The sequence below is a fragment of the Mya arenaria genome, chromosome 2, assembly GCF_026914265.1.
Source record: "Mya arenaria isolate MELC-2E11 chromosome 2, ASM2691426v1".
Classification (NCBI taxonomy): domain Eukaryota; kingdom Metazoa; phylum Mollusca; class Bivalvia; order Myida; family Myidae; genus Mya; species Mya arenaria.
This window is the reverse complement of record NC_069123.1, coordinates 53,321,906-53,346,922: the sequence shown is the minus strand read 5'-3', so window position 1 is coordinate 53,346,922 and position 25,017 is coordinate 53,321,906. Positions and strand designations below refer to the sequence as shown.

The following is a 25,017-nucleotide window of genomic DNA, read 5'->3' as shown; positions in this document are numbered from 1 at the left end:
TCTAGCCGTTGAAAAATGTCCACTTCGGTGCCCGTTTTTTTGCACAGATGTGATATTTGCGTGTCAAATTTAAAATACAATTTTCTTCTAATGCATAATCTAAATGTCATTTTTTTTTTATCTTCAATATCATTTAAAAATAAGAATTCGTGTTGAAAATTATGTTGAAATGTTTTACGACATTAAATTGTAAGTGTATAGAGTTTAATGTCAGAGATGCTAGTACCTTATCGCTGTTGCTTGTGTACAGTATAGACTTTAACATCCATTCCACAGTGGATTTCAGGAAAGGGCAGAGTGTGTTAATATTAAAGTGATTAACGGGTAAGTATTAAAAACAAGTGTCAGCTCGCAGTCTTAATACAGATTTTAAAAACGTTTTACTCGTCATCATTTTGCTTTTAAGTTTAAATTTATCAGGTATCAAAGTTGTTCTTGTTTTATAAAAAAAAATGTATCATTTGTATTTTAGAAATATGATGCCCACAAGAGGTCACTCTCTTCCATCAAATAACTATACAGTAAATTGTAGCATTTAAGAATTAAGAAAAAATGCATGCATTTAGGTCACAGTCTGGAAACGTGTCAGTGGCAGTCGAGATTTTGACTCAGAGACTACAAGGGTATCGATAACTTTGGGATGCAGCTGGAGATATGTGCCCTCCACCCACCCCACCCCTCCCCCCAAAACCCACAGAACTGTTTTCCTAGCATATGTTTTAATGTATGTGTAGATAGGATAGTTATGCTAGGAAAACATAATACAGAATATGCTTTTGTCAACTGTGCAAACACCAAAAGGAATACTGTATATATATATATATACTAAATTGGTGCATTTTAAATTGTGTTTTCTATGCATACTCTTTCTACCATTTTGTCAGAAATAGTTTTCTTACGGTAGACCATTATTGCGGTTGGGGAGATGCGCCTCCCTTGCCTCAACGAATATTTCTAGTGCAGGTCATAATTTAGGATACTTCTGCAAATGTAATTGCAGGAGCTCTTTTCCTTCTTGCCACACTAATTCGACTATTAAAGAGGCTCTCTGAGTGTAGATTGATAACAAGGTGAAATCTAATATATACCATACTTACATATATAACATGGTAAAGCCTTAGCAAGTTGGAAAGTAGAACTCAGAAATATGTTGCTTTTTTCAGTAAGTATCATCCAGATCTGTTATTTTTTTATCAGATATATTTTCTTATGAGTAAACTTCATTTAGAAATATACATAAATGGTTTTACTTTTAGGACTGAGTGTTAACACCCAGTAACCCACGTGCAGGCAGTATGGGCCTGCCAAAACTGTTTATGGGTCTAGCAGCTGTTGGGGCAGGTGCTTCCATCATCTGCAACCTGGCAGCCACCATGGTTACCAAACCCCAAGCAGCCTCTCTGCAGTATCTGGCAGAAAGCAAACTACAATCATTGGATGAACAGAAACGTAACTTTAGTGTAAGTAGTTATTTGCATTTTGCATACTTATAATATACATGAGATGATGTACATGTGTATACATGTCTTACGCACCTTTTGTATTAGTTTTATGTTGTTATTTCTTCCCAAATAAAGATTATTTGTTTCAATTTAGGCAAGTGAACTCTGGAGTAATCGTGGGGCAGTTATAATGGCTGTCCGAAGGCCTGGATGATCTTTGTGTAGGGCGGTAAGTGATTCCTAAGATTTTTGTCATTTCCTAAGAATGTTTCATATTACCTGGTATGTTGAACATACTCATGTATTTTCTTAGACCAAGCTACACTCAAATCCAAACATTCTGTCACAACATTATTTACATTCTTCTCGGGTTTATAAAATATCTGAGTCAATTATCCATTTGCAAGTGTCTTAGGATTATACCTTGATTTTTGCCTGTATTTCAGGAAGCTGAGGGCCTGTCGTCTCTCCTACCGGAGATGGAGGCCCGCGGTGTCCGCCTGCATGCTGTGGTCCATGAGGCATTCGGTGCAGACGACTTCAAACCCTTCATCAAGGGAGATGTCTATCTGGACCTTGAGGTATTCATGCATACAGATTACTCAAGGCATTGTCTGTTGTAAACATACTGGGATGTACATGTTACTTTGTTTTAGCTGTTCAGTCCATATTTTACCAGTATGTATTAATTATGCAACATATTGCTAGCGTTTCGTGTTGATATTATTTTAGTGAATTAGTTCCAATGAAATGACAACCATACAAATGAAAACTTCTACAGAGTAAACAATTTCAGTGAAAGCAATTTTTCAATTAAACAAGTTTAAAGCTTAACTTTTTTTTCCAAAAATAAATTGTACGGTAGTTTTTGTAGGTCAATGAAAAGAAGAGCTATTGATTGTTTAGGAAATTTGACTTCAGCGCCGATTTTATGGTCCACACGAGCGATGGATGAACATTCCTGGAATTTTTAACTACGAGTCACTGTGGCAAGTGTTCAGTATCTGGCAAAAAGGCGTCCCAGGCAATTTGAAAGGAGAGGGTCGACTGCTTGGAGGTAACTTCTTTGTCAGTATGGTGAAAAATACTTTTTGGAGGCACTCATCCACAGACAGTAGATGAAATATTAACATGGCTTGTGTACACTCAGCTTTATCAAGGTTTTCAATTTGTTGTGAACAAATTTCACATCTTGTTTTTTTCAATTTTTTGGTAGGAATTATAGAAGAATAGGTTTGCAAATTGGGGTAAAAGAATAAATAAATGATTAATAAAATTAAAAGGTAGTAGCAATTTCATCAAAAGAAAGGTTACTCTTAATCCTTTGTAATCATTATCAAATGTCTCGGTAGCTTGTATATACATGTATATTATTTATATATGACACTTGTTTTCAATTTGTTGCAGCCGTGTTTGTGGTGGGGCCAGGAGATCAGGGTGTCTTATTCCAGCATAATGAAATGAAGATAGGAGACATTGCAAACCTTGACATGGTCAGAGAGGCCATCCAGAGGTCAAATTTACCCAAGTCATAGTGAAGACAATGTTATTTTGTTTCATGGTTGTTTGTATTTATTGTTATTCCCTTACCTTAACCGGGACAAAGTTTTATCTTCAAAGTTTTAAAAAATATTGATACATTCAATTCAGGCAATAATATTTTTGACATGAATGTATAGTTATTGGAATATATTTCTGTTAAACCTTTTACGGTAATATTAGGAAGTAAATACATGCCTATTTATGATCAGTATAGTAGTAGTAAATACTATCCATAAGGTTTCTCCAAAGAACAGCGTGTTGTTTTTGTTGCAGGCCAAGGGAAGTCCTTTTAAATAAATAATTAGTGTGTATTTCCACCTGGATAGTTTAGTTTAAATTGTAATCCATGGAAATAAATCTTGTAAATGTTTACACTGGACCATGAACATTGCCCATTGAGCAGATCCATGTAGAATAACTACCATGGCAATATCAAGTTGGGACAATATATAATTGCTACCATGGTACAAGCAGAACAATATACTATTATTACCATGATGATATTGAGCTGAACCTTGTATAATTCCTACCATGGTAATATCCAGCAGAGCAATTTAGAATTGCTACCATGGTTAAGTTTAGCAGACACTGCCATGTAAATTAATGCCATTTTTTATGAACTGGGATTTAAGTATTAAAATCCTTTTAAGATGACTTACATTGTTGCTTCACCTTTTTCAAATACGTCTTTTGGCTCAGGTTTTGTTTATCAATATTATGGTTATGAATTAATGCCAATTATATTTTTATGTGAAATCGTATTAAAGTATGGTATGAAAATCACGTTGTGTTTTTGAAGTGCTTGAATTTAATATTGTATGAAAAAATTGTATGTATAGTTTGTATACCATTACACATGTAATAAGGTCCGTGGTATAGACTATTTCTGCTGAGTTTATGAAATTCATGAACAAAATATTATGTTTGTGAATAGATGTTACTTCAGTTCGGAGGTAGTCTTTAACACATTGCGACTCTTAAGTAGTAAGATTAAATGTTATATAGCATGTTTTTGATAATAAAATTGTAAATTGTTTCAATGAAAGTCATAACTATGACCAGTATAAACTTGACCTATGAGATAAAAGAACAAATCTTGTATGAAACACGCCTTACCATGGTATTGTACAATTCTGTAAAGTTTGAATTGCCATGAATAATAATGTCATGGCTGAGACAAGAAGTTTTGCTATGAAGTCCATAGTGAACAATATTGACTTGATCTTTTGAGATAAATAGCACAATTTTTGAGTGCGATGCACCTTCCATGGCACTTGGCAGTCCTTTTACATGCAAAATCTTAGTTTTCAATTTATCAAGACTTAAAAGTTGCTGAAATGTGCTAACATGTAAAGCCTTAACAAAGGTGTGATGCCCTTCACCTGGGCGAGTAGTATAGCTCTCATATTACTTTAATAGTAGAGCTTTTAGATTTTGCTGAGACACAACATTGACATCCAAGTATGACCTTAAACTTGCCAATAACAGCATGAATCTTATGCAACACACATTCACAGTGTTCTCTACAGTACTGTGAAAATTGATAACATTTCCATTAATAGTTAAAACATTATGGAAAGGACATTATTCAGCATGCTATGAAATCCACTTTGCATTAGGACGTGTGACCTTGATCTTTGAATTAGTATGAATTGTGTGTCACACTTTCCCATAATTCTCTACAATTCTTGGAAGTTTAAATGAATCCCATCAAGAATAACACAAGTTATTGCGAAGACAAAGTTGTGTCAGTGTGTTAACTATGCGCCAACCTTTGGCAGCATATGAATATTTTTTGTCTTCTGCTCATTATCACCATGAAATGTACTGACCCTAGATGTGAACTAGGGTTAGGGTAACAGGCTATATTTCACTTTGTGGAACAAGCTCTTCTAGAAGGGACTGGACAATATTCGTGTGAGCCACAAACATCCAGTTGTGCAGTTCTGTGGCCTGGTTATTTTCAAATTATACTTACAATAAAAGCCAACCATTCTACTTTTAAAAGGGGTTGATTCATTTCCTGGTAAACAATATCACCAGAACTTGTTATCAATATGGCACAATATTTATTCGTCTTTCATAGCCTGCCTGCCGCTATTTCAAGTACTTTACTGCATTTGCTTCTCAGTCTATAACTATCTCAAATTTCATCAATTTTCCTAGCTATATTTTGCATCTTTTTAAAGGGCCATTTTCGAACAGAAAGTTTCAGTTGAGACTTCAAGAAAAGGTTTTCTTTTTTCACCATTGGCTCAGTTTAATGACATCAACAAAACAAACAACTAGCTGTAAAATTCAACAAATTGTTCTTTAATTAAATAGTAAATGCACAATCCACAATTGGAGTTCAGTATGTACAAATAAGACAAAATAGTAAGTGATGATGACTAAAATGAGGCATGATCAAATATGATGACATTTTACCTTCTCAAAATATATACTTTGTAAGTATCAAAAAGATCTGACAGAGAGATTCTGCATACCATCAAGACATTTAAATAACCCAATGACTTTAACCTGAATGTGGGCAACAAAATATATTCTGTACAACACATCCTAATTTCATAAAATAAATAAACCATAAAAACACAAGAAATAATTTTAATAATCTATCACAAACATTAAATGAACAACCTTAGAATATATGAAATGATCATAATCTCTTAAGATGCACTCCTAGTTCTAAAGAAAGCTTGCATGGAATGAGTGCAATCAACACCATTAAGACTACATCATTTGATGCTGGTCGAGCAAAAATATACACACAAAATATACAGAAGGCAACCGTTACTGCTGACTGTAATACTTATGGCAAATAGGCAAGGTAAACCATGTCAGACAGCTATACCAAAGACAGGCTTACAGGACTAGAACACTTAGCACATTGGTTCAACGTGTTAACTCCCAGTAGCAACTAAGACATATGCCATTTAACTAGTCATCAAGTAGAAAACACAGATGAAAAATAAAAAAATAAAAGAGTTGCTATTAAAAACATGTTACATATATGAAATTTCATTTTTCTTAAAACTAATATAAATGCCTCATTTTTTCACAAAAACATGGGATTTAGCAAAAATGAAGGGATGATGGAATGATAAGTATGAAGAACAACAGTTAATGTATTATGATTAAAAAATCTGAGACCAGCCCACAAATTATACAGAAGTAGTTCTAGTACATAATATGTTGCATAAGTTGAACAACTCGTCTTATAAAATACAACAGTTACTTGAAATTGACAACTAAATTTATAAGTGATGTTCGAGTACCCTGAAGAGGATTAATGAAGTACAAAAATTCTACATGTGTTTTAATTAATGAGCACTTTCACTAGCTGACAAGTCTTAACGCCTCATATTCATATTCATGTTTAATGTATTCTGAAGACCACCATTAATATATCCGTATGTGGTGTACATATTGTTGGACTGAGGCGCCTGCATGTGCTGCTGAAAGTGTTGCTGGGGGTTCATATTCATTGGGTTCATTGGAAGTGGGTTGATAGCATTCATGTTCATATTGAGACTCACTTGCATGGGCAAGTTGGGTTGCCTTAATGGGTTAATAAAACCTGGATTTGCTGTGATGTAGCCCGTGTTTAGCATAGGCTGTTGCATACGATAACTGTTCATGATGTCATATCTTGGTATCATGTTCGTATTTGGTTGAATAGCAACATTTGGAGAGAAAGACAAGTTCTGTCCAGCAGTCACATTAGCACTTTTCTGTTTTGAAGAGCTGGATTTGTTAGGTCGCTGGTATTGTCTATTGAATTGCTGCTGTTGCTGCTGCATGGACTGCTGGACAGCGTTGGGTGTCTGCATGGCCCTCATCATTGAGGTAGGGGTGGACATGCTACTCACACTGGGGGGTGGGGTGAGAGGGGGCGGTGTCATCTGCTGGTTCTCCCCGGGCATCATCTCCATCATACCGTTAGCCATCTGCTGAAGTTTGGCCAAGCTGCAGCTATTCTGGCGATTTTCAAATCCTGGATTGGCCTGTCGCACATTGGTTGGACATGGTGTGTTGTTGTGTGAAAGTCTTTGGGTCTGCTGTGGTTGAGTTGGCTGCAGCAACACTTGAGAGAAATTGTTCGGTGTCATGAAGTTCATTGATGCACTTGATACAATGGGCATATATGCAGTATTAGATAACATGGCTGAATTAACTGTATCCATGTAAGAAGTTCCACTATATGAGATCGGCATTGAATTGTTCAAGAATTGATTGCTGTTAAACAACTGAGGTTGTTGTGCGTTTTGCTGTTGCTGCTGCTGCTGTTGTTGTGCACAGTCTGTTAGAACAGGGTTTAAAGGTCCCATCTGTTGTGGTGGTGGTGGTGGCTGCTGCTGCCTATGCTGCTGCAGACTGTTATCACCGGATGTGTTTTGCAGCTCAGTACTGCTCATTGATGTTGGAGATTCAAGTCCAGATAACTGGTTAACATCAATATCACTACCATACCTATTACTAGGCATTCCTGTATTGTTCATATTGTTCATTTGCTGGTTAGGTGAGAACATCTGGTTAGTCATCTGATTGCACTGTGGACTGACATTGTGGTGTGGACTCAGGGTATGATGTGGACTCATGGTGTGATGTGGACTGGGCAAGTGAGGACTTGGTCCTGGCTGGTGGGGGCTTGGATGGTGGGGGATCACCATGTTGTGAGGGCTTGGGTGGGGGTGCCTGGGGCTGGGCAGAGGATGTTCTGTCTGGGGCACCGGCTGCTCCACACTGGGAACATTCACACTATGGATGCTATGTACACTTCCTACACTGGCCACATTAACCATATTGTCTATGTGCATTGACTCCTCCCTCTGGACTAAAGTATCACTGGTCAGAGCAGATGCTGCATTCTGAGTTTCATCGGGTTGTTCAAGACTGCTATTTAGTTCTGCTGCTATAACTTGTTCAAGGTTTTCAGTGGCCCGTAAAGCTTCTTGAGTGGAGGTATCACTGTCAAAGTCTTGTAAATTGTCATCACTAGGAATATCACCCATTGAATTATTGTCAATTTCATCACAATCATCCATTTCATTTTCTAAGTCTTCATTTGCCATTTGTTCAACAATGCTACTACTCGCTAAAGCACTTGAGTCTGCGATCAATTCTTCAGTCTCTGAAGAAACACTCTCATTTAATTTTGCACTATTAGAAGTATCACATGGAACAAGAGTTTGGTCTTTATGCTGCTGCCCACTACTTAATAGAGTATCTGTATTAGAGGTATTACCATTTGTTTGTTCAGTGTTTGCGCTATGAGACTGGTTATTTACAGATGTCTGTGGACTTTTAGGTGGAACTTCCTCAAGGCCCTTATCCACAGGTCCATCATAACTGTCAATACTGTGTGGGGTAGGAACTTGTGGAGTGAGTGAAGGCACATCATCACTAATGGAGTCTGACACACACTCAGAACCTGACTCTGGTAGCACAGGTAATGGACTAGGAACATGAGCTGGCACTTCTGGAGTACAGTTATCCCGCACACCTTCAGTACTTGACGGACTCAAGGATTTTTGGGTCACTTTTTGATCACCTTTCACTGGTGATTTATGGTTCAGAATTTCTGAACCTATGTTTTGATCTTCTGATCCAGTGTTTCTTGCACCATTTTTAGCATTACTTCTTCGACGAATTGCAGGAGACAATGTGTTTCTATTAGATTTACTATCAGCTTCACTTTCACTATCACTACTTGAAGATGCACTGGATAAGTTCAACTCGCCATTGGGAAGCTGTCTATCTCTGTAGCGGGAGTTGTCAGTATGTAATTCGTTTGTTTCATTTTCATCCTTTTCGGTTCCTAGTTCATCCAAGCTGGACAGGACTGGCTTATCTAGGCCACTATCAGCTGCTATACGTGGTGGGCGGCCTGGTCTGCGCCCTCGACCTCGTCCACGACCCCGTGCTTTAGGAAGCTGCAATTTTCAAGAGTACAATACACTTACAAAAAACTTGTTGTCAACATGGTACAACACAATTATTATTAAATATGACATTTAAACACATATTAAACAGAAAACTATTTCCCCTTAAGTATAGAAAGGGTCCAACATGATTCGCCATTAAATAAGAATTTAAACAAATTAAGAATAAGTTACAAACCGAACCTTTGGTGCCATACTGACCATAATGAAGATTTTAAAGTCGATTTTAACCAAGAAAACAAATAGACATCAGTTACACCTCAAATCTATCACAAACATTAAATGAACAACCGCTGTCATCGAAATTATACTTTTGGATGAACAAGCCTGAATTTTAATACTATTGCTTGACATCAAATTTTTTAACAAGCCCTGCTATATAAAATTCAGAATATGCACAAGCCTGAAAGACATTTTACCAGTGAAGGGCTTGCGGGCTTGTACTAATTTCGACCACTGACAGCCTTAGGATATATGAAATTATCATTATATCTTTAGATGCACTCCTAGTTTTAAAGATTTTAAGTTCTGTCGTGATTATAGACATCAAAATTTCACACTTTTTTTTCCTTCAGATCGACCATCATAAATACGGTATATTGAATGAGAACAAAACTCACTTTATCTTTTATGTGAGAAGCCGGTGATTCATCCTTCCTTTTTCTTGGCACACCTTTAGGCCATCCTCGACTACGAGGTTTTTCAACAATGGGGGACAGGAGGGGATTGTTCATGGATAGATCGGAGTCAGCCATAGAGCGACTCGTCAGGAAGGATGCATTCCTGGTGTCCATGCTCTCATCATCACCAGAATCTGAAATATGAAGGGGAGGGGTCACATTTGTGAAGCTTTAAAGTTGCTCATTTATACTTTTCACAATGCATAAGTTGTTTTTCCTTTAATGGGCAAATGGAAAAATACAATGAATAGGTACATTTATACTATCTTTAATTCTAAATGTATATATATTATCTATTGACTTGAAAATTATGAACTTATTTCAAAGATGTATTTATAGAGGAAATTTTTCCTGTATAAATTTAAACATATACATTTTATATGACAAGAGTTCAGGAGAGTACACTGTTACCTTCATCTTCGGCATCAGAGTCATATTTAGTCCTCTTATCTTCTGGTCCCACATGGTTGTTCTGCAATCGCCTCTTCCGTCCCCTTTTCTTACGCACCTGTACAATAAGTAAACATACCATTTAATATATATGCAAATCCAATATTTGGGGATACTATTTGGTTTCTAAAATGAAAAAGGGAACACAATCAAGGCATACAGTAATGTTTGTGGAATACTTGGAACAAGAGACAGTCCTTGTACATATTTTGAATGTTCATAAATAATTTCTGAAGTTTCAATGTTTACACTTATTTTTCATAAGCAAGATAACGATTCCACTAATTTAATATCCTTTTCAATATTAAGTCTTTTATAATTTTGAAAAAAACCCACATAGCCAAACAAGCTGTAAATTAAATTTAAGATATTGTACCTGGAGTTTGTCTTTGGGAGAGGGAGGTGTTTTAACAGGGGTGCTGTCTGTGACCTCCACAACCTCTTTGATAGGGCTCAGATACGAGCCATCCAGGTCACTCTTGATCGGGCTGCTCCCAAACTCATGAGACATGCTGCTTACAAGTTTTGACATCTTCCTCAGCTGCAAGTAAACAGTAGAAAGAAGGATGTAACCATTCTAGCTGTCATTAATTATATCATCAATTACATTGAGAAATAATTTACTTTAAAGTTGAAACTGCAAATAACCATTGCCAAGCAAAAGTTCAAGATAAGTGAAAAGCTTCATCGCCTCAAATGTGAAAGCAAGTGATGGAAGCATGCTAAAGAAGAAAGAGTCCACTTACATGATTACTGACCTCATTTTCCGTGTTTTTCTCTTCCTCTGCAAGACTTTGGCTGGAGATAAGCGGGGTCCATTTGAGAGCGTCTGGGTTTAGGTCCAACCTCCGGGAGCGGCCAGACTGCAGCCTCTCCATGTGATCATCCACTAATGGCCGGTTCACCATCACCACAACCCTTAAAACAAGATGGAAAACAATAAGTGGTGTTTCTATGACTTATCAACTTTCCGTTGAAACGTTTATGTTCTGTTTTGAAGTCGACTCATTTTGTAAAAATGTAAATGATTAATCAATATTTTGAAAGTGTCAATTCCATGTATACTACATGTCTCTGAATTGTATAACAGAACCTTTGTATTAATTTATAACTTTAATATTATTAGGTAAGAATTGCATCTGATTTTATATTTACTTTTCATTGCGGCATTTGATCATGGCTAGGAGGTGTAGCGTCTGAGTGATGTCTTGAGGACACATTCCTGTCTGCCGGCTTATTCCTGTAATTACCATACAAGTTAAATCTGTGCATGTGCTACAAAACCTTTATGTGCAACAGAACCTTTAAATAAAATTTTGTAGGTTTTGATGTTCAAAAATGTAATAATTATTCAGTAATACAATCAAGAATACCATTGTAATTATGTATATATGTCCAGGATATAAAAGTATGTAATTTCTGAGCATAAAATAAGTTATGCGATATGATTAATTGATACCTTTGATGGTGATGGATGTCTCAGCCGGGCAGTTTGCAATGTACTCCAGGATGACACTGCGCCAATATGCCTGGTAGCTGACTCGGCCTAGGTCGGACAGGGGCTTCTCTGGGGAGCCTGTCTGACCCTCACGCCGAGACAACAGGTAGCCTGAGTAACATGACATAAGAGTTACAAAACTCTCTAAAGCATCTACTCATTATTCATGATTCAAGTAACTATGGATACCATTTAGGTAGATATATTTTCTGTAATGAAATGGTGAGCATCTAGAACTGTTATACAGTTGTGATGGTTCTCATAATGATATTAAAATAATTTAAGATCAAACGATGCTAAGAAACATCACTTTACAACTTACTGAAGTCGATGAGAAACCGGCCATAGCCTTTTCTTTGGTATTGGGGCATAGTCATGATGCAGGAAACATTGTACTTCTGTTGACAGTGTTTCTCCTGTAATGGAAATTGCTCAGTTATAAAGAGAAATCTGTTTAAATACATGCATCACTTATCATGGTGTAAAATTATGTACGTGTACAGTAGAATGTTATGCAAAAACCCTACCTTTGAAAAGTATCCGACCAGATGGCAACCCTCCTCATCATTCTGTGTGATGGCATAAAAGAGGAAGGGTTCAACGTCATAGTAGAGTGTTTTGTGATCAAGGAACAGTTTAGCCAGTAGACACAGGTTCTGACAGTAGATCTTGCTCACATTGCCGTCCACCTCAAACACTGACAGGTTATTGTGCCGGTAGATCTCATTGGCTGGCGGGTGCTGCAGACCACACTTATTCTGGAACAAAAGTTTTCCTCCATTATTATGATTATTTGGAACCAGTTCTGTTATTTGCAATATTAACAAAATCAGAAAATATGAAATGCCGTTTTCCACAAGCCAGTGCATAGCTGTTGTTCAATGCACACAAGAGCACCTGAATCAATCAACTAAATGTTTAAATAGGTTTTAGGGTGAAACACTTTTCAATACAGACAAAAGAGGTATATGATGCTGTCAGATGCTTAAAACACCAATCAATCTGCTCAATATGCGAGAGAAATGTGCCAGCGAATCAGATCTGTTGCCTGTCAAGAGCACCCTTCATTATTCTTGTCAAGGTCACCATTACCCTAAAATCAGTCATGGGTCATCATGCTGATGATGCCACAGAAAAGCCATGATTTGCAAGGGACACATTAAAAATGCTTAGAAATCTAAGAGCAATAAAATATAGGCATAGTCTGTCACACCATCACTGACAGATATTGCCAAAAGATCCACTTGACAAGTGAAAATACATTACCATATGCCTTTGAAGAACGCTCCTGCTTTTCATGTACTTCAAGCAATATTCACAGATGTATAACTTTGACAACCTGAAATGTTATAAATGTAATTACAAAACAAAAATAAGCAACTTAACAAATTCATTCAGTAACAGTCAGTATAATCTATTCAATATTGTATCGTCATGGTTAAGTGCAAATACTACATATCTAATCCGACACCAGAATGGCTTTGTGTCAATTATTTACCTGGCATATTCTTGTGGGTATGGTGAGGAGTACCAGGTGTTTATCTCGTATTTTCCAAACTCTATACATGGTGGGTATCTTCCCTGGGAGGGCAGCTGACCTGCTATTGATGTGGAGGTACTGGGGGTTGGGGGAGGCTGACTGGTGCCCACACTGGACTGGGAGGATTTGAGGGGTGTGGTAGACCCTGGCCCTGGTGTTGCAGCTGACCCTACAGGGGTGGGGCCAGGGACAGGGCTCACTGGGTCTGTCTTGATTTCCTCCTGGCAGGGCTGGGAGTGTGAAGATGTTGGTTTGCCATCCCTTCGTGCCTGCTGCTCAGCCAACTCCTGGAAACCAGCAGACAGCTGTCACCCAACAGGGCAACAATACAACATCAGAACCACACTACAACAGGCAAGCAAGCAAACTCATCATACAGCCAGGCTCAAGCTACTGTGCAAGATTATATACAACAGTATGTTACAGCTTTGCAGCAAACTAATATGCTCCATTTAATAGGTTTAATTTTTTCCAGTTATGTGTTGCAGCCACATAACTCCAGGAAGAAAGATTCAAGCATTATCAGTTTGGCAACAAGATCTCTAATAAGCAGAGCTTGAGTCTTTTCAAACTAAATACACAATGGTATGGAATATAAATGTGATTACAGATAAAACAAAAAACAACAACAGAAAACTGGTAATGCAAATAAGTTACAAATGATATAATAATACACCATTATCCATAAACAAAAAAGTCTATGTACTAATATGAATAAATGAATAAACTAATCAACAATAAGAGGTGCACTGCATGCAAAGGTACTACTTTCTTTAATACAACTGAATTTGAAATCCTTTGCATAAAATGTTTACAGGCAAGTAACACACGTTTACAGTGTAGAGCTGCTGAACAATAAGCAAGCAAATTCTCTAAAGGAGAAGCCCGAAAGAAACCGAGGCAATTTGTAACCAAATACATGATTGATTATCTTTTATTTAGATAAGCATTGATGTGTGCATGCTTTTTAGCTATAAAACTTCAAACTAACTTTGACTAAATGTTCACTCTTTGAAGCACTTGCATAAACATCATGCACAATATGAAAATGCTCTAGCATTCATTCACAAAACACTTGGTCCAAAATGAATCCTAAACCATGACCATTTGAACATGAAATCCACTGAGACCATTTACCTTTGAAGTAGGTCATACAATTAGACCCTGACCATTGGATAGAGTGTAGCATACCTGGTTGAGTGTTTCTATTGCTCGAGTCTGGGCTTGGTTAAATAGGTCCACATCCTCCTGCTCCACCCCTGGGGGCAGCATGCTCTCACATACACCACCATCCTCAGAGTCTGCAACACAACAACCACACACAATATAAACCACTTCTCACCAAAACATTCTTTTATTGTATAGTCAATATGGTAGAAAACAGTAGAAACATTTTCTAATTATATTGGGTTTGTGTCTAATGGGATATACTGCTGGAAATTATAGAAAATATATTCATTTTTTTTTTGTATTCAATACAACTGATATACAGAATCAAATAAAACCATGTGTGTGTGCATGAGTGTGATTGTGTTTACGTATGTATCTTTTAGAGATTCAAGTTAACATAAATGTCAAGTAGTTTTTAATAATATTGTTCAGTCTGCTATGAAAGTTTCTAAGTTAGGCACCATGATCAGGAAAACAAATATCAGCGATATAAATAAAACTAAAATGAACACAACCTGGCAACGGAGAGTCTCAAATAACACTAATAAAAATTATATAAATGGAAAAGGATCAAATAATTGAACACATGCAAGGTTAGATAAGCAGTGCACCGGGAGGATGTGATGATATGAACAATGAGTGAACACCACTCTGCCATAACTAAACCATAGCAGCTTTAGCACCTTTGAACCATTTTAAGCTATGCGCATTCACTAGCTTTTTTGGCAATCTTGCGTTTCAAAAAGCTCCAGTTGCAGTATGTTTCTTTGTAAATTTTGAAGCCCACGTCCATTTCCAGATTTATCAACGTAGCAAAGCACTTCCTACACCTGTTCATGCAGTTAAGGCAGAGAGGCGCCAGCACAAGGAACGTGAATGACAGGAGCTTGTGATGTCAACATAGACAAGTGATCAAGACACCCACTCAGGTAAGCATGCATACACACTGATGAATTATGGAAGTATTAGGTGAGTGATAAGGTAGAACAAACTCCCTCTATGAAGTCTACTAGAAGTAAAGATCGTACTAGCAATCTAGCTGCTATTATCACAGGAAACAGCCAACCATTGAGTTGACGCTTACCCTTCTTGCCCCGCCCCATGCCCAAGTCACTGGAGACGCTGCGTGTGGGGGAGCCAGTGTCGCAGCTTGTTGAAGAGTACTGGTCCGACTGATAGCTGTCAAGCATCAAGTCATCACGATATGGCAGTCTGAACCGTGAATGAGGAGATGCACTGGCAAACCCAGAACTCCCCCTGCCACACCATCGACCTCGAGTTAACAAGTCAGCATTGGCTATTTTGCCATCAATCACAGAGTGCCTACTGGTTAAAGTGTCCTTAACATCACTTCCAGAAAAAGAATTATCACATTTTGATTGAGAAATCAAATTATCACAATCTGCCATCAGTTTTTTACGTTTTTGAGAGTTACTATACACAGCCATAGAACGTTTTCTTTCCCCTTGTGCTGTGAATATGTGTGAAAGACCATCAAAAAGTCCTTTAAGTTGCCCTGTTCCTGGTGGCTCAATTAACTTTCGCCTCTTTCTATGGACATTGTATAGTTTAGATTTCCTGATTAATTTACTTGCTGCCTTACATGACTGACTTTGAGACTTAGTCTGTGTCATCAAACTGGTGGGCTTAGAGCTTTTTATCTGGACTAGGGTGGCACTGGAGCTTAGTGAAACACGAGACTTACGTTTATCAGAAGGTGTAAAAAATTTAGACAGACCGTCCACTAAACCTTTAGGTTTACTTAGTGCTGCAAGTGATTCAAAGGTGCTTTCATTTTCACTATCACTAGAACTGGATTCCTGGGCAGGAACCCGAGAATGCAGTTTTGCTTGGACCACTAGTTTACCAGAGCTGCTATCAAGGTCACTGCCAAGCCTCTTGCGCCCTAGTTTCTTTGGTATCCTGTGGTTTGGTGGAATTCTAGGGCACTGGTACTGCCTGAAAACAATTACTGCTTATACATCATGCTTCAAATGCACTTCGTTACACAAACTTTAACTCAAAAGTTAAAGTCTGGTTACATATTTATGTGCATTGCTATTACAAACTGTTTCAAAATACCCGAAATTAAACAGGAACTCATAATTAGATCAACAATTTAATAAACAAGAGCTGTCACAGTATGTGACGAATGCCCCTGAATGTGACATTGACCTATGAACAAGGTCAGTACATGAAAAGTATAAGATCAAACAAATACATATCGCAAGTTATTTTAAATTGCCTCTGAACATAAAAAAATACCACCCATACTTGACAACCTACATTCTTATGTCCTTATATTCAGCCTTCCATTGTGAATAAACACAAAGTGTATCTTTCACCTTAGAGGTAGGATCATGGGTCTTGCACGTGACACGGCGTCTTGGTATGTCGAACACATGTGGCAAGTAATTTTAAAATCTGTCCATACAAGAAAAAGTTACAGCCCGGACATAACAACCAATACTCTGTATCCTTATATGCAGCATTCCATTGTGAATAAACACCTAAGTGTGACCTTGACCTTAGAGGTAGGGACACGGTTCTTCCATGCGACACGTTGTCTTGGTATGTGGAACACATGTGGCAAGTTATTTTAAAATCTGTCCATACAAGGGAAAGTTACAGCCCGGACACGACAACCTATACTCTATGTCGTTATATGCAGCATTCCATTGTGAATAAACACTAAGTGTGACCTTGACCTAAGAAATAGGGACACGGATCTTGCACGCGACACGTCGTCTTGGTATGCCGAACACATGTGGCAAGTTATTTTAAAATCTGTCCATACAAGGGAAAGTTACAGCCCGGACACGACAACCTATACTCTATGTCCTTATATGCAGCATTCCAATGGGAATAAACACTAAGTGTGACCTTGACCTTAGAGGTAGGATCATGGGTCTTGCACGTGACACGTCGTCTTGGTATGTCGAACACATGTGGCAAGTAATTTTAAAATCTGTCCATACAAGAAAAAGTTACAGCCCGGACATAACAACCAATACTCTGTATCCTTATATGCAGCATTCCATTGTGAATAAACACCTAAGTGTGACCTTGACCTTAGAGGTAGGGACACGGTTCTTCCATGCGACACGTTGTCTTGGTATGTGGAACACATGTGGCAAGTTATTTTAAAATCTGTCCATACAAGGGAAAGTTACAGCCCGGACACGACAACCTATACTCTATGTCGTTATATGCAGCATTCCATTGTGAATAAACACTAAGTGTGACCTTGACCTAAGAAATAGGGACACGGATCTTGCACGCGACACGTCGTCTTGGTATGCCGAACACATGTGGCAAGTTATTTTAAAATCTGTCCATACAAGGGAAAGTTACAGCCCGGACACGACAACCTATACTCTATGTCCTTATATGCAGCATTCCAATGGGAATAAACACTAAGTGTGACCTTGACCTTAGAGGTAGGATCATGGGTCTTGCACGTGACACGTCGTCTTGGTATGTCGAACACATGTGGCAAGTAATTTTAAAATCTGTCCATACAAGAAAAAGTTACAGCCCGGACATAACAACCAATACTCTGTATCCTTATATGCAGCACTCCATTGTGAATAAACACCTAAGTGTGAACTTGACCTTAGAGGTAGGGACACGGTTCTTGCACGTGACACGTCGTCTTGGTATGCCGAACACATGTGGCAAGTTATTTTAAAATCTGTCCATAATATTCTGAGTTATAGAGTCGGACAGACGGACGGTGCGATTTTAATATGCCCACCTTTGGGAGCATAAAAAATATCCTCAAATATTCAACCCTTATCTATCAGCAAATATCTAAAAATAATCCAGAAAATGCCATGAAAAGGTAACTTAACCTATAATTTTAATTTTATGCAGAAGTTGGCTTTTACAAAATTTCTTAGTCTTTAACACTCTTAACAGCAGTAAAGGCCTTAAAAATTGAATAACATAATAATGTTTGTGGTTTTTTTTCTGACCTTGATAAGTGAACAATAAATATAACTGCCTGAAATATAACAGCTTTCTAATACATATAACCAGTTTTTCAAAGTTTAAACAATTATTAACATGTATCAAATACAACAATTTTACATGATTTACAACATTGTACTTACTTTCTGTGGTGTTTGGACCGGCCGTTGATATTTCCTAACCCATCACAACCAGGGGTTGGACAGCTAAAACAGTACGACTAATTTTAATGCTTTGGTAAAGTGTTCTATTTTAATAATAAGACAAGGGGCAATGATGCAACATTCATCCATATTTCTTAAGTTGATCAAGGGATATAATTAACAATTGCTTGTAAACACCAGAATGTTTGGCCTTGTTACACATATTTGTCTCAATGTTTACATAATTCTAAGGTTTACACAGAACAGGCACTGTGACAAAAGACATTTTCATTGAAAAAGTGAAAAGGCTAAAAAGATTGTAGAACACAAATGGACAAACTTCTTCACAGTACGAGTATAAAAACATTCCAAGATCATATGTTATTTGTTTAGTTAGGAAAACACTCCTTTTAAATTGCTCAATTTCCTTAGTCCAGTTACATTGAACTTTCAAATCATATTTTGGTTGGATTGAAAATTGTGCCAACCTTTCTTTAAGTTTTAAAGCCTTTGCACTATCTGGTGTTTTTGGAGACTTGGTTAGCCCTTTCTTGAATTTTTCAGCAAGTTCAAGGTATTTCCGTCCTTTTTTACTGCCTCGATCAGGATCACAGATGTTACACACCCACTGGCCTAAAAAGCGCAAATAACAGAATCCTTCATACAAATGTCTGAAAAAGATTGCCTTCAACCCATGCACATGTAAACACTCATACACACAGGGTACAGAAGGTACAACAATTAGCTTTCAATATGCTTATCAAATATTGCTCTAACGGAGCCCATTTCTGACCAATGTGCGCCTAAGTGTAAGTTATCATTGATTTTAGTCCAACTGACTACCACAAAACTATAATGTCAGATAGTGAATGTGTATACATAAGCTCAACTAAGAAGTTTCCTATCAACTTACTACCAACATGAAAAAAAGTTATCATTATGTCAACTTGTATATTGTTACATATGACATGACCCTATAACAAGCTCCAGCTAATTTAGGCATTTAACAAGGAAATACTTGTGGACCTAAGGTGGAGTTAAAATAATAACAACAAAGATGTCAATGCAGAGCTACAGATAACTTTTGACTTAAAGTGTATTGTATTAAAGCATTAAGGTAATTTTGTTAAGTATATTGTACACCTTGGTTTAACTCAATGAAGTTTATTGAAAAAGTGCAAAAAATAAATGTGTTTTTATATTATTGAGACGATACTTAGCACATTACTGAATTGATCAAGAACACTGCACAACGCTTACTTTCCGTCGCATAAGAAAACACAACACCCATCAAGGAAAATCACTGTGTAGGAGTTGAATCGATTCGACACTGGTTTAGCGGCCATCTTCAACTTGGTCAACATGGTTGTTTGAGACGCTGTCGTAAATTAATAGTAGTAATGGTCTGCCCTTCAAACAATTTGTATTCGTACCAATACATAACAGATGTTTGAATTTCTATTGTAATTGGCGCATTTGAAAGCGAACCTATGCCAACTATGACCCTTATCTGTAGCTCTGGTTTTGTGTGATGACCTAACAAGTGTGCAAACAAACTTTGTACTACCTTTTGGTGCTTTTATCACTGGAGGATCACAGCAGTCCATATGAAAGCCTCTATCACAGGAATCACAGAACAGCATGTTGTCCTGAATCAAACAAAGAAACATGCTAATGCAAAGTTAACAATTTTCCAGAAAAGGAGCTCAGCAGTGGATTGTTTAATACTTGGTTAAGGTGTCTACAGGTTACCTTTTGGTAAGTTTACACATTTAAATGATTTGATTGGTTAGTAGAATTATCCACTTTTAAATAATCGGCTGTAGATTGTTAATTTGAATACAGCTTTGTTAACAGGGTTAAAAAAGTTGCAACTGTCTGTATTAATTTTTGTACCTAAAACTTGCATGTACTCTGAATCTTATCAACCTTTTCCAATTTAGTAAAAGCTACAGTTATTATTTAACTCTTCCTTAGGCAGAACAGATCATGACAATTGTTGACTTTCTCAAACTTTTTTGTGTTAACCTAAGTCATTATATCTTCATGCATCTTTCCAAGTAAGCTCACCTCTCTTCCAGCTTTTCGACAGAAGAAACAGGTCTTGCACTCAATGCACTGCCACCGAGTCTTCTTGACATTTTTTGTGAGTTCTGCTGAAAACTTCAGGCATGAAGGATGACCTGTTGAAAGTAAAAAAAAAATGTCTTTAGTTTGGACATGTATTTTTAACAGTCTTATTCTTTCTAGGCCTTAATCTTTTAGATCAGTGACTGGGAAATCTGTTAAAACACGTCGCATCTCATTTTTGCTAAAATTATTTGAAATTGATACACTTAGAAATGAATGTTCCTGGACTGGTTTATATCTGTCTATCTAAATGATAGTTTCTTATAAAATATTTTATAAAATTGTTTGAACACTCAACAGTGTTAAACAGACAAAGAACATGATCAGTGTTGATCAGACGCTCATGCTCAAGCATTAAATTTAATTGGTTGACTGAAGTGAAATCAATGCAAACTGTACAAAGTCATGAATGAAAGCTTTGCTGGTTTATGTTCCTTCCTCGTTAAAGAATACTATTTGGCTGACTGTGCAGATGGTTTGTCATTAATATGTGGCCACAAATCTTGCACTTGAAATTATCTTTACTGCTTTGAAGGGAGCAAAAGCCATGATCTTTCAATGCTTAAAACCTTTCAGGCCCTTTTCTGCCCACTTTGGGAAAAAGACCCTCAACATTTTAACATAAACAATTTTATCGCAAAATATGCTCGAATTTGGAAATTTTAAGTTAAAAGACCAAGCTTTTCAGTTTTTGCGAATGAGGAAATTATTAAATATTATGTTTCTTTTCCCTTTCATAAGACCTGAAAGGCTGAAAAAAACAATTCTTGGTGTGCAAATATCTATTGCAATAATAATAATACAGATAATATTTCATACTGATCTCTGAATGTGATGAAAATCAATGATTTCTGAATACAATTATCCCAAAAACTTGACATCACATAATTTATTAGGATGTTGAATGAACCAGTACCAGTAAAACGACTTTCATACAAAAAAATATTTTTGATTGAGATTTCTTTCTGAAAATTTGGAGAAATATCATATATTTTGCTTTAGGAACCGGTCCAATAGTCAGACCCGTGGGTACTATAGAAAAAGGCCTGTCTTGAAATGCTTAACTGATTTGCAAACGGTAGAAGTAACAAATAGAAAACTGCATTTTCAATGTAGATTTTTCTGAACCACTCTTTAATTGTTTTCTTATCAATTCTACCTTTTGTCTACCTTTTGTCGTCTACGGAACTTCTTTAGCCCTAAAAGGCTAGTAAATCCCTTTAGCCTTTTAGGGCTAAAGAAGTTCCCTAGACGACAAAAGGTAGACAAAAGGTAGAATTTTCAAAGCGTACAGCTTATTTTCAATTTAATCTTTAAAATTTGCATGAGCCTTTGCATCATATTTTGACAATATTCCTTAAAAGTTTAACTTCATATTTTGACAATATCTCAATGACTTTTCTAATGAGGAGATATTTTCTCTAATGAGGAGATATTTTCTCATTGATAAAGAAAAAATCCTTTCCAATAGTCAAAGTTTTGGCAAAATTAAACCCTCTTGAAATTGAAACAATCTCCTGTAACAGTATGTAAATTCTACATGTACCTGGATCCAGTTGTTTCAACATGGCAGAGAAATGTTTAATGAAAGTAACATTTAATGAGAAACATTACCTCTTTTTATACTAAGTCTTCATAAGCTAACACTCTAGATTTTTAGCCAATGAATGAGAAAAATGAAGCAGCTAAAAGAATTAACTTTATATTAATTAAAGTTAAGTTGATTGTAAAGACAGCTATAAACAGATACTAGTGTGCTCAAGTCTGGATCCTTGGTGGAATCAGTACTAGAGTCTGTTTCTAGGTCAACAAAATGTACCACTGAAATTACAATCTCCTAAGTGAGACTGAGAGTAAAACATTTGTATAGCACTCTCAACTCTCCAACATATATTTATGTATATTTGCAGAAAAAAGCAAATGCTTGACGTACCGCTGTTGCCACAGTCAACACATGAGAGAAGCTCTTCAGGGTCCCCATCTCTGTTCTTTTTCTCATCACCAAGACAAAAGCTGCACACAGGACATGGCCGACAAACCTCCTATAATATAGGCTTGTTTAATAAAATCTGTTTAGTACCTGTTAAAGCATGTCTCATCAATAAACTGTATGAAACAAAAAAATTAACAGGTATTGAATAAAAAAAATACAAAATAACATGCACTATTTTGATGTAAGGGAAAATTTGTGGAACAAGTTATTTAGTTACAAAACATGTGGTTTGTTAGAAATGATTGTGATTAGTAGCAATAAACGTGATAAAAAATGTTATGATATGACAAAAACAACAGAAGCAATGACTGAAATGGATGCAATTGATAGAACAATGACTATGATGATGGTAATAGGATGGATGATACATGTTCATGTAGGATATCTATATATATTATATATATATAGATTGATGTATTTGACTACACACCTTATTTTCTTCTTCGAAGCAAAATGAATATTCACAATTATCATCATCAACTTTTTGTCCACTGCCAGCAATTGTTTTCTCCTTCAGTTTTATAAATTTGCCATCTTTTTCAAACATACCATGTACTATACCCTTTCTTATTGTTGATTTCAAACTTTCTGTAAAGCTGGACTCTTGCGTTTCCACAGAGTACAAGTCCTGCACATACTTCTCAATTTGTTTGACAGTCATTCCATGCTCTAAATCACCATTTTTTACAGCTCTTACAACAAACTTTGTCAAATCTGATGTACGACTCACTTTTAACGGTTTCGGTGGTGGCCGTATATCAGGATCTCTATACGAACAAATTCCTTTATTCATAACCTTCAATATTCTTCCATCTTGCACAGCAAGTTCAAGTTGCTCCAAAAGTGAATCTTTGCTAACTTTGTGAATTTGACGAACAGCATTGCAAATGCGTTCATCATTTGGTCTTTGCTTTTGGCTTTTGACTTTATGAATTGCATCCAAAAGCCACTTGGTATAGGTTTGGTTGGCATGTTCGCCACTGTTACCACCTTCCTTGGCCATTTTCTTGACTGTTATGTTATACAGTAACACTGTTTTGCAATTTATTGATCACATCTTACTCAATATTTAATGAAAAATCCAGATTTAATCCGTGGGAAAGTGGACCTGAAATAAAATATTACCTCCATGTCAAAAAAGGTTTAAAAACATGTTAATCACAAACTGTTATCCATCACCAACATTGCATCATTAAAGCGAAATCGTAGAGAAAAATATGTTTTAATGCAAAACACTGGGCGGGAAGGCGACCATCTTGATCACTATGAACAGGTGAAAGGAAAAACAACAACAGATCAACATTGTCATCAATTGGAAATGGTTAAAAATGATTCATTAACATTATACAAAGTAGTTTCATATTTTTATATTGTCGGAACAACGTCAAAGTTCTTTCAATCGCACCAATTTCAACAATCGGCAAACAAAATGGCCGCCGATAAAAACCGTTTTAATTTTATTTAAAAATCATTTTTAGAAACAGTGTACGACATATCCAAGGTGTTAGATAGTGCAAAACTACAATAGTGAAGATAACTGTAAACTTCTTTAAATAAAACCTTTCTTGCAATTACAGAAAAAGTCGAGAGAAAATACCACTTTTTCGGGAAATTGTTGTCATTTACCCGATACAAAAATGGAATTTACAGACAAAAGGGACATAAAGGATCATTCATGTGTCTATCTTAGTATTAAACGTGTTACAGCGATTCCATATACGTACCTTATTTTTCTTGTCTTTGAGTTTAACCATGTTATTTTTGAGAAAATACTTTAGCACTTTCCGACCTTTCGTTCAAAACAAGATTCATCATTCAATATGGCTACCGATGGACAACAGACGCTGGGTAAGCGGTTGGGAGAATTTTTCTTGACCTAGTTTTACTCTGCATATAAACAAAGCAAATAGAGGACAATTTTCTATGAATATTATTTAAACGGAATGAATGAAACAAAATCAGTTCGTAAAATAAAAAGCTTTTTTATGTTAGAAGTAATTAGTGAGAAATAGTTATTTCGACAAATCACGTGACTGAAACTCTTGCATACTTTTGTTTCTTCAACGGTTTGCATACGGTCAATAACATAAACGAATTTGATTGGATAATATTAGTAATTGATACAGGTTCGCGTAAAAATAGTTGACTGCTGCATTGTCAACTGTAGGGCTAAGTATTTTGATTGAACACCTGTCCATTTCCTCAAAAAACGCGGTAATTTAGTACAAATTACATGTCTTTGTTAAGTCAATGTTGTCTTTGTTGACTGACAAGCATACGGAATAGTCTTCTGGTTCTGATATAAATCTATACATACAGTTATACCAAATGAAAAATGAACCGTAATTTACACGAGATTAATTGATGTCAAACGCTAATTTAAATTATACAATATGTCTATAATGAATTCTCTATATACGAAGTATTGCACAAAATAACGTTCTAATGCAAATGCAACAGCAACCGCATAGATAATGCACGGGTCAATTGTAACCACGGCCCCAAGATCCGGGGA

General features: G+C 36.5%; 2 protein-coding genes across 6 annotated transcripts; one reads left to right on the top strand and one right to left on the bottom strand.

The window, feature by feature from the left end:
* Positions 1 to 202: 202 nt before the first annotated feature.
* LOC128217553 (peroxiredoxin-like 2A) lies at positions 203 to 4,020 on the top strand. Its single transcript, XM_052924758.1, has 6 exons — positions 203 to 324; positions 1,257 to 1,460; positions 1,597 to 1,671; positions 1,889 to 2,023; positions 2,364 to 2,499; positions 2,850 to 4,020. The coding sequence occupies exons 2-6, from the start codon at positions 1,296 to 1,298 to the stop codon at positions 2,975 to 2,977; spliced, it is 639 nt and encodes a 212-aa protein (XP_052780718.1). The 5' UTR covers positions 203 to 324; positions 1,257 to 1,295; the 3' UTR covers positions 2,978 to 4,020.
* Positions 4,021 to 5,276: 1,256 nt separating this feature from the next.
* Positions 5,277 to 24,346, bottom strand: LOC128207872 (histone acetyltransferase KAT6A-like). 5 transcript variants are annotated; one of them, XM_052911054.1, is made up of 20 exons: positions 24,227 to 24,346; positions 22,933 to 23,610; positions 22,443 to 22,551; positions 20,450 to 20,562; positions 19,947 to 20,028; positions 18,868 to 19,012; positions 18,380 to 18,442; positions 15,349 to 16,223; positions 14,286 to 14,395; positions 13,053 to 13,399; positions 12,821 to 12,893; positions 12,082 to 12,312; positions 11,877 to 11,970; positions 11,516 to 11,665; positions 11,212 to 11,296; positions 10,803 to 10,974; positions 10,433 to 10,597; positions 10,018 to 10,114; positions 9,547 to 9,740; positions 5,277 to 8,917 (listed from the first exon to the last, which is right to left on the bottom strand). In XM_052911054.1, the coding sequence occupies exons 2-20, from the start codon at positions 23,503 to 23,505 to the stop codon at positions 6,335 to 6,337; spliced, it is 6,261 nt and encodes a 2,086-aa protein (XP_052767014.1). In that variant the 5' UTR covers positions 23,506 to 23,610; positions 24,227 to 24,346; the 3' UTR covers positions 5,277 to 6,334. The 5 variants fall into 5 exon arrangements, with proteins under 5 accessions (XP_052767014.1, XP_052767021.1, XP_052767029.1 ...); XM_052911061.1 differs by having other exon boundaries at positions 10,815 to 10,974; XM_052911069.1 differs by having other exon boundaries at positions 13,053 to 13,381.
* Between the last annotated feature and the right edge of the window lie 671 nt (positions 24,347 to 25,017).

Excerpts from the sequence above, each read along its gene's own strand:
- LOC128207872 (XM_052911054.1), bottom strand. The coding sequence starts at position 23,505 with ATGGCCAAGGAAGGTGGTAACAGTGGCGAACATGCCAACCAAACCTAT. Across the intron at positions 22,552-22,932 it reads GCTTCGAAGAAGAAAATAAG|GAGGTTTGTCGGCCATGTCC; the intron begins GTGTGTAGTCAA and ends CCTATATTATAG. Across the intron at positions 19,013-19,946 it reads AGTGATAAAAGCACCAAAAG|GCCAGTGGGTGTGTAACATC; the intron begins GTAGTACAAAGT and ends TGCGCTTTTTAG.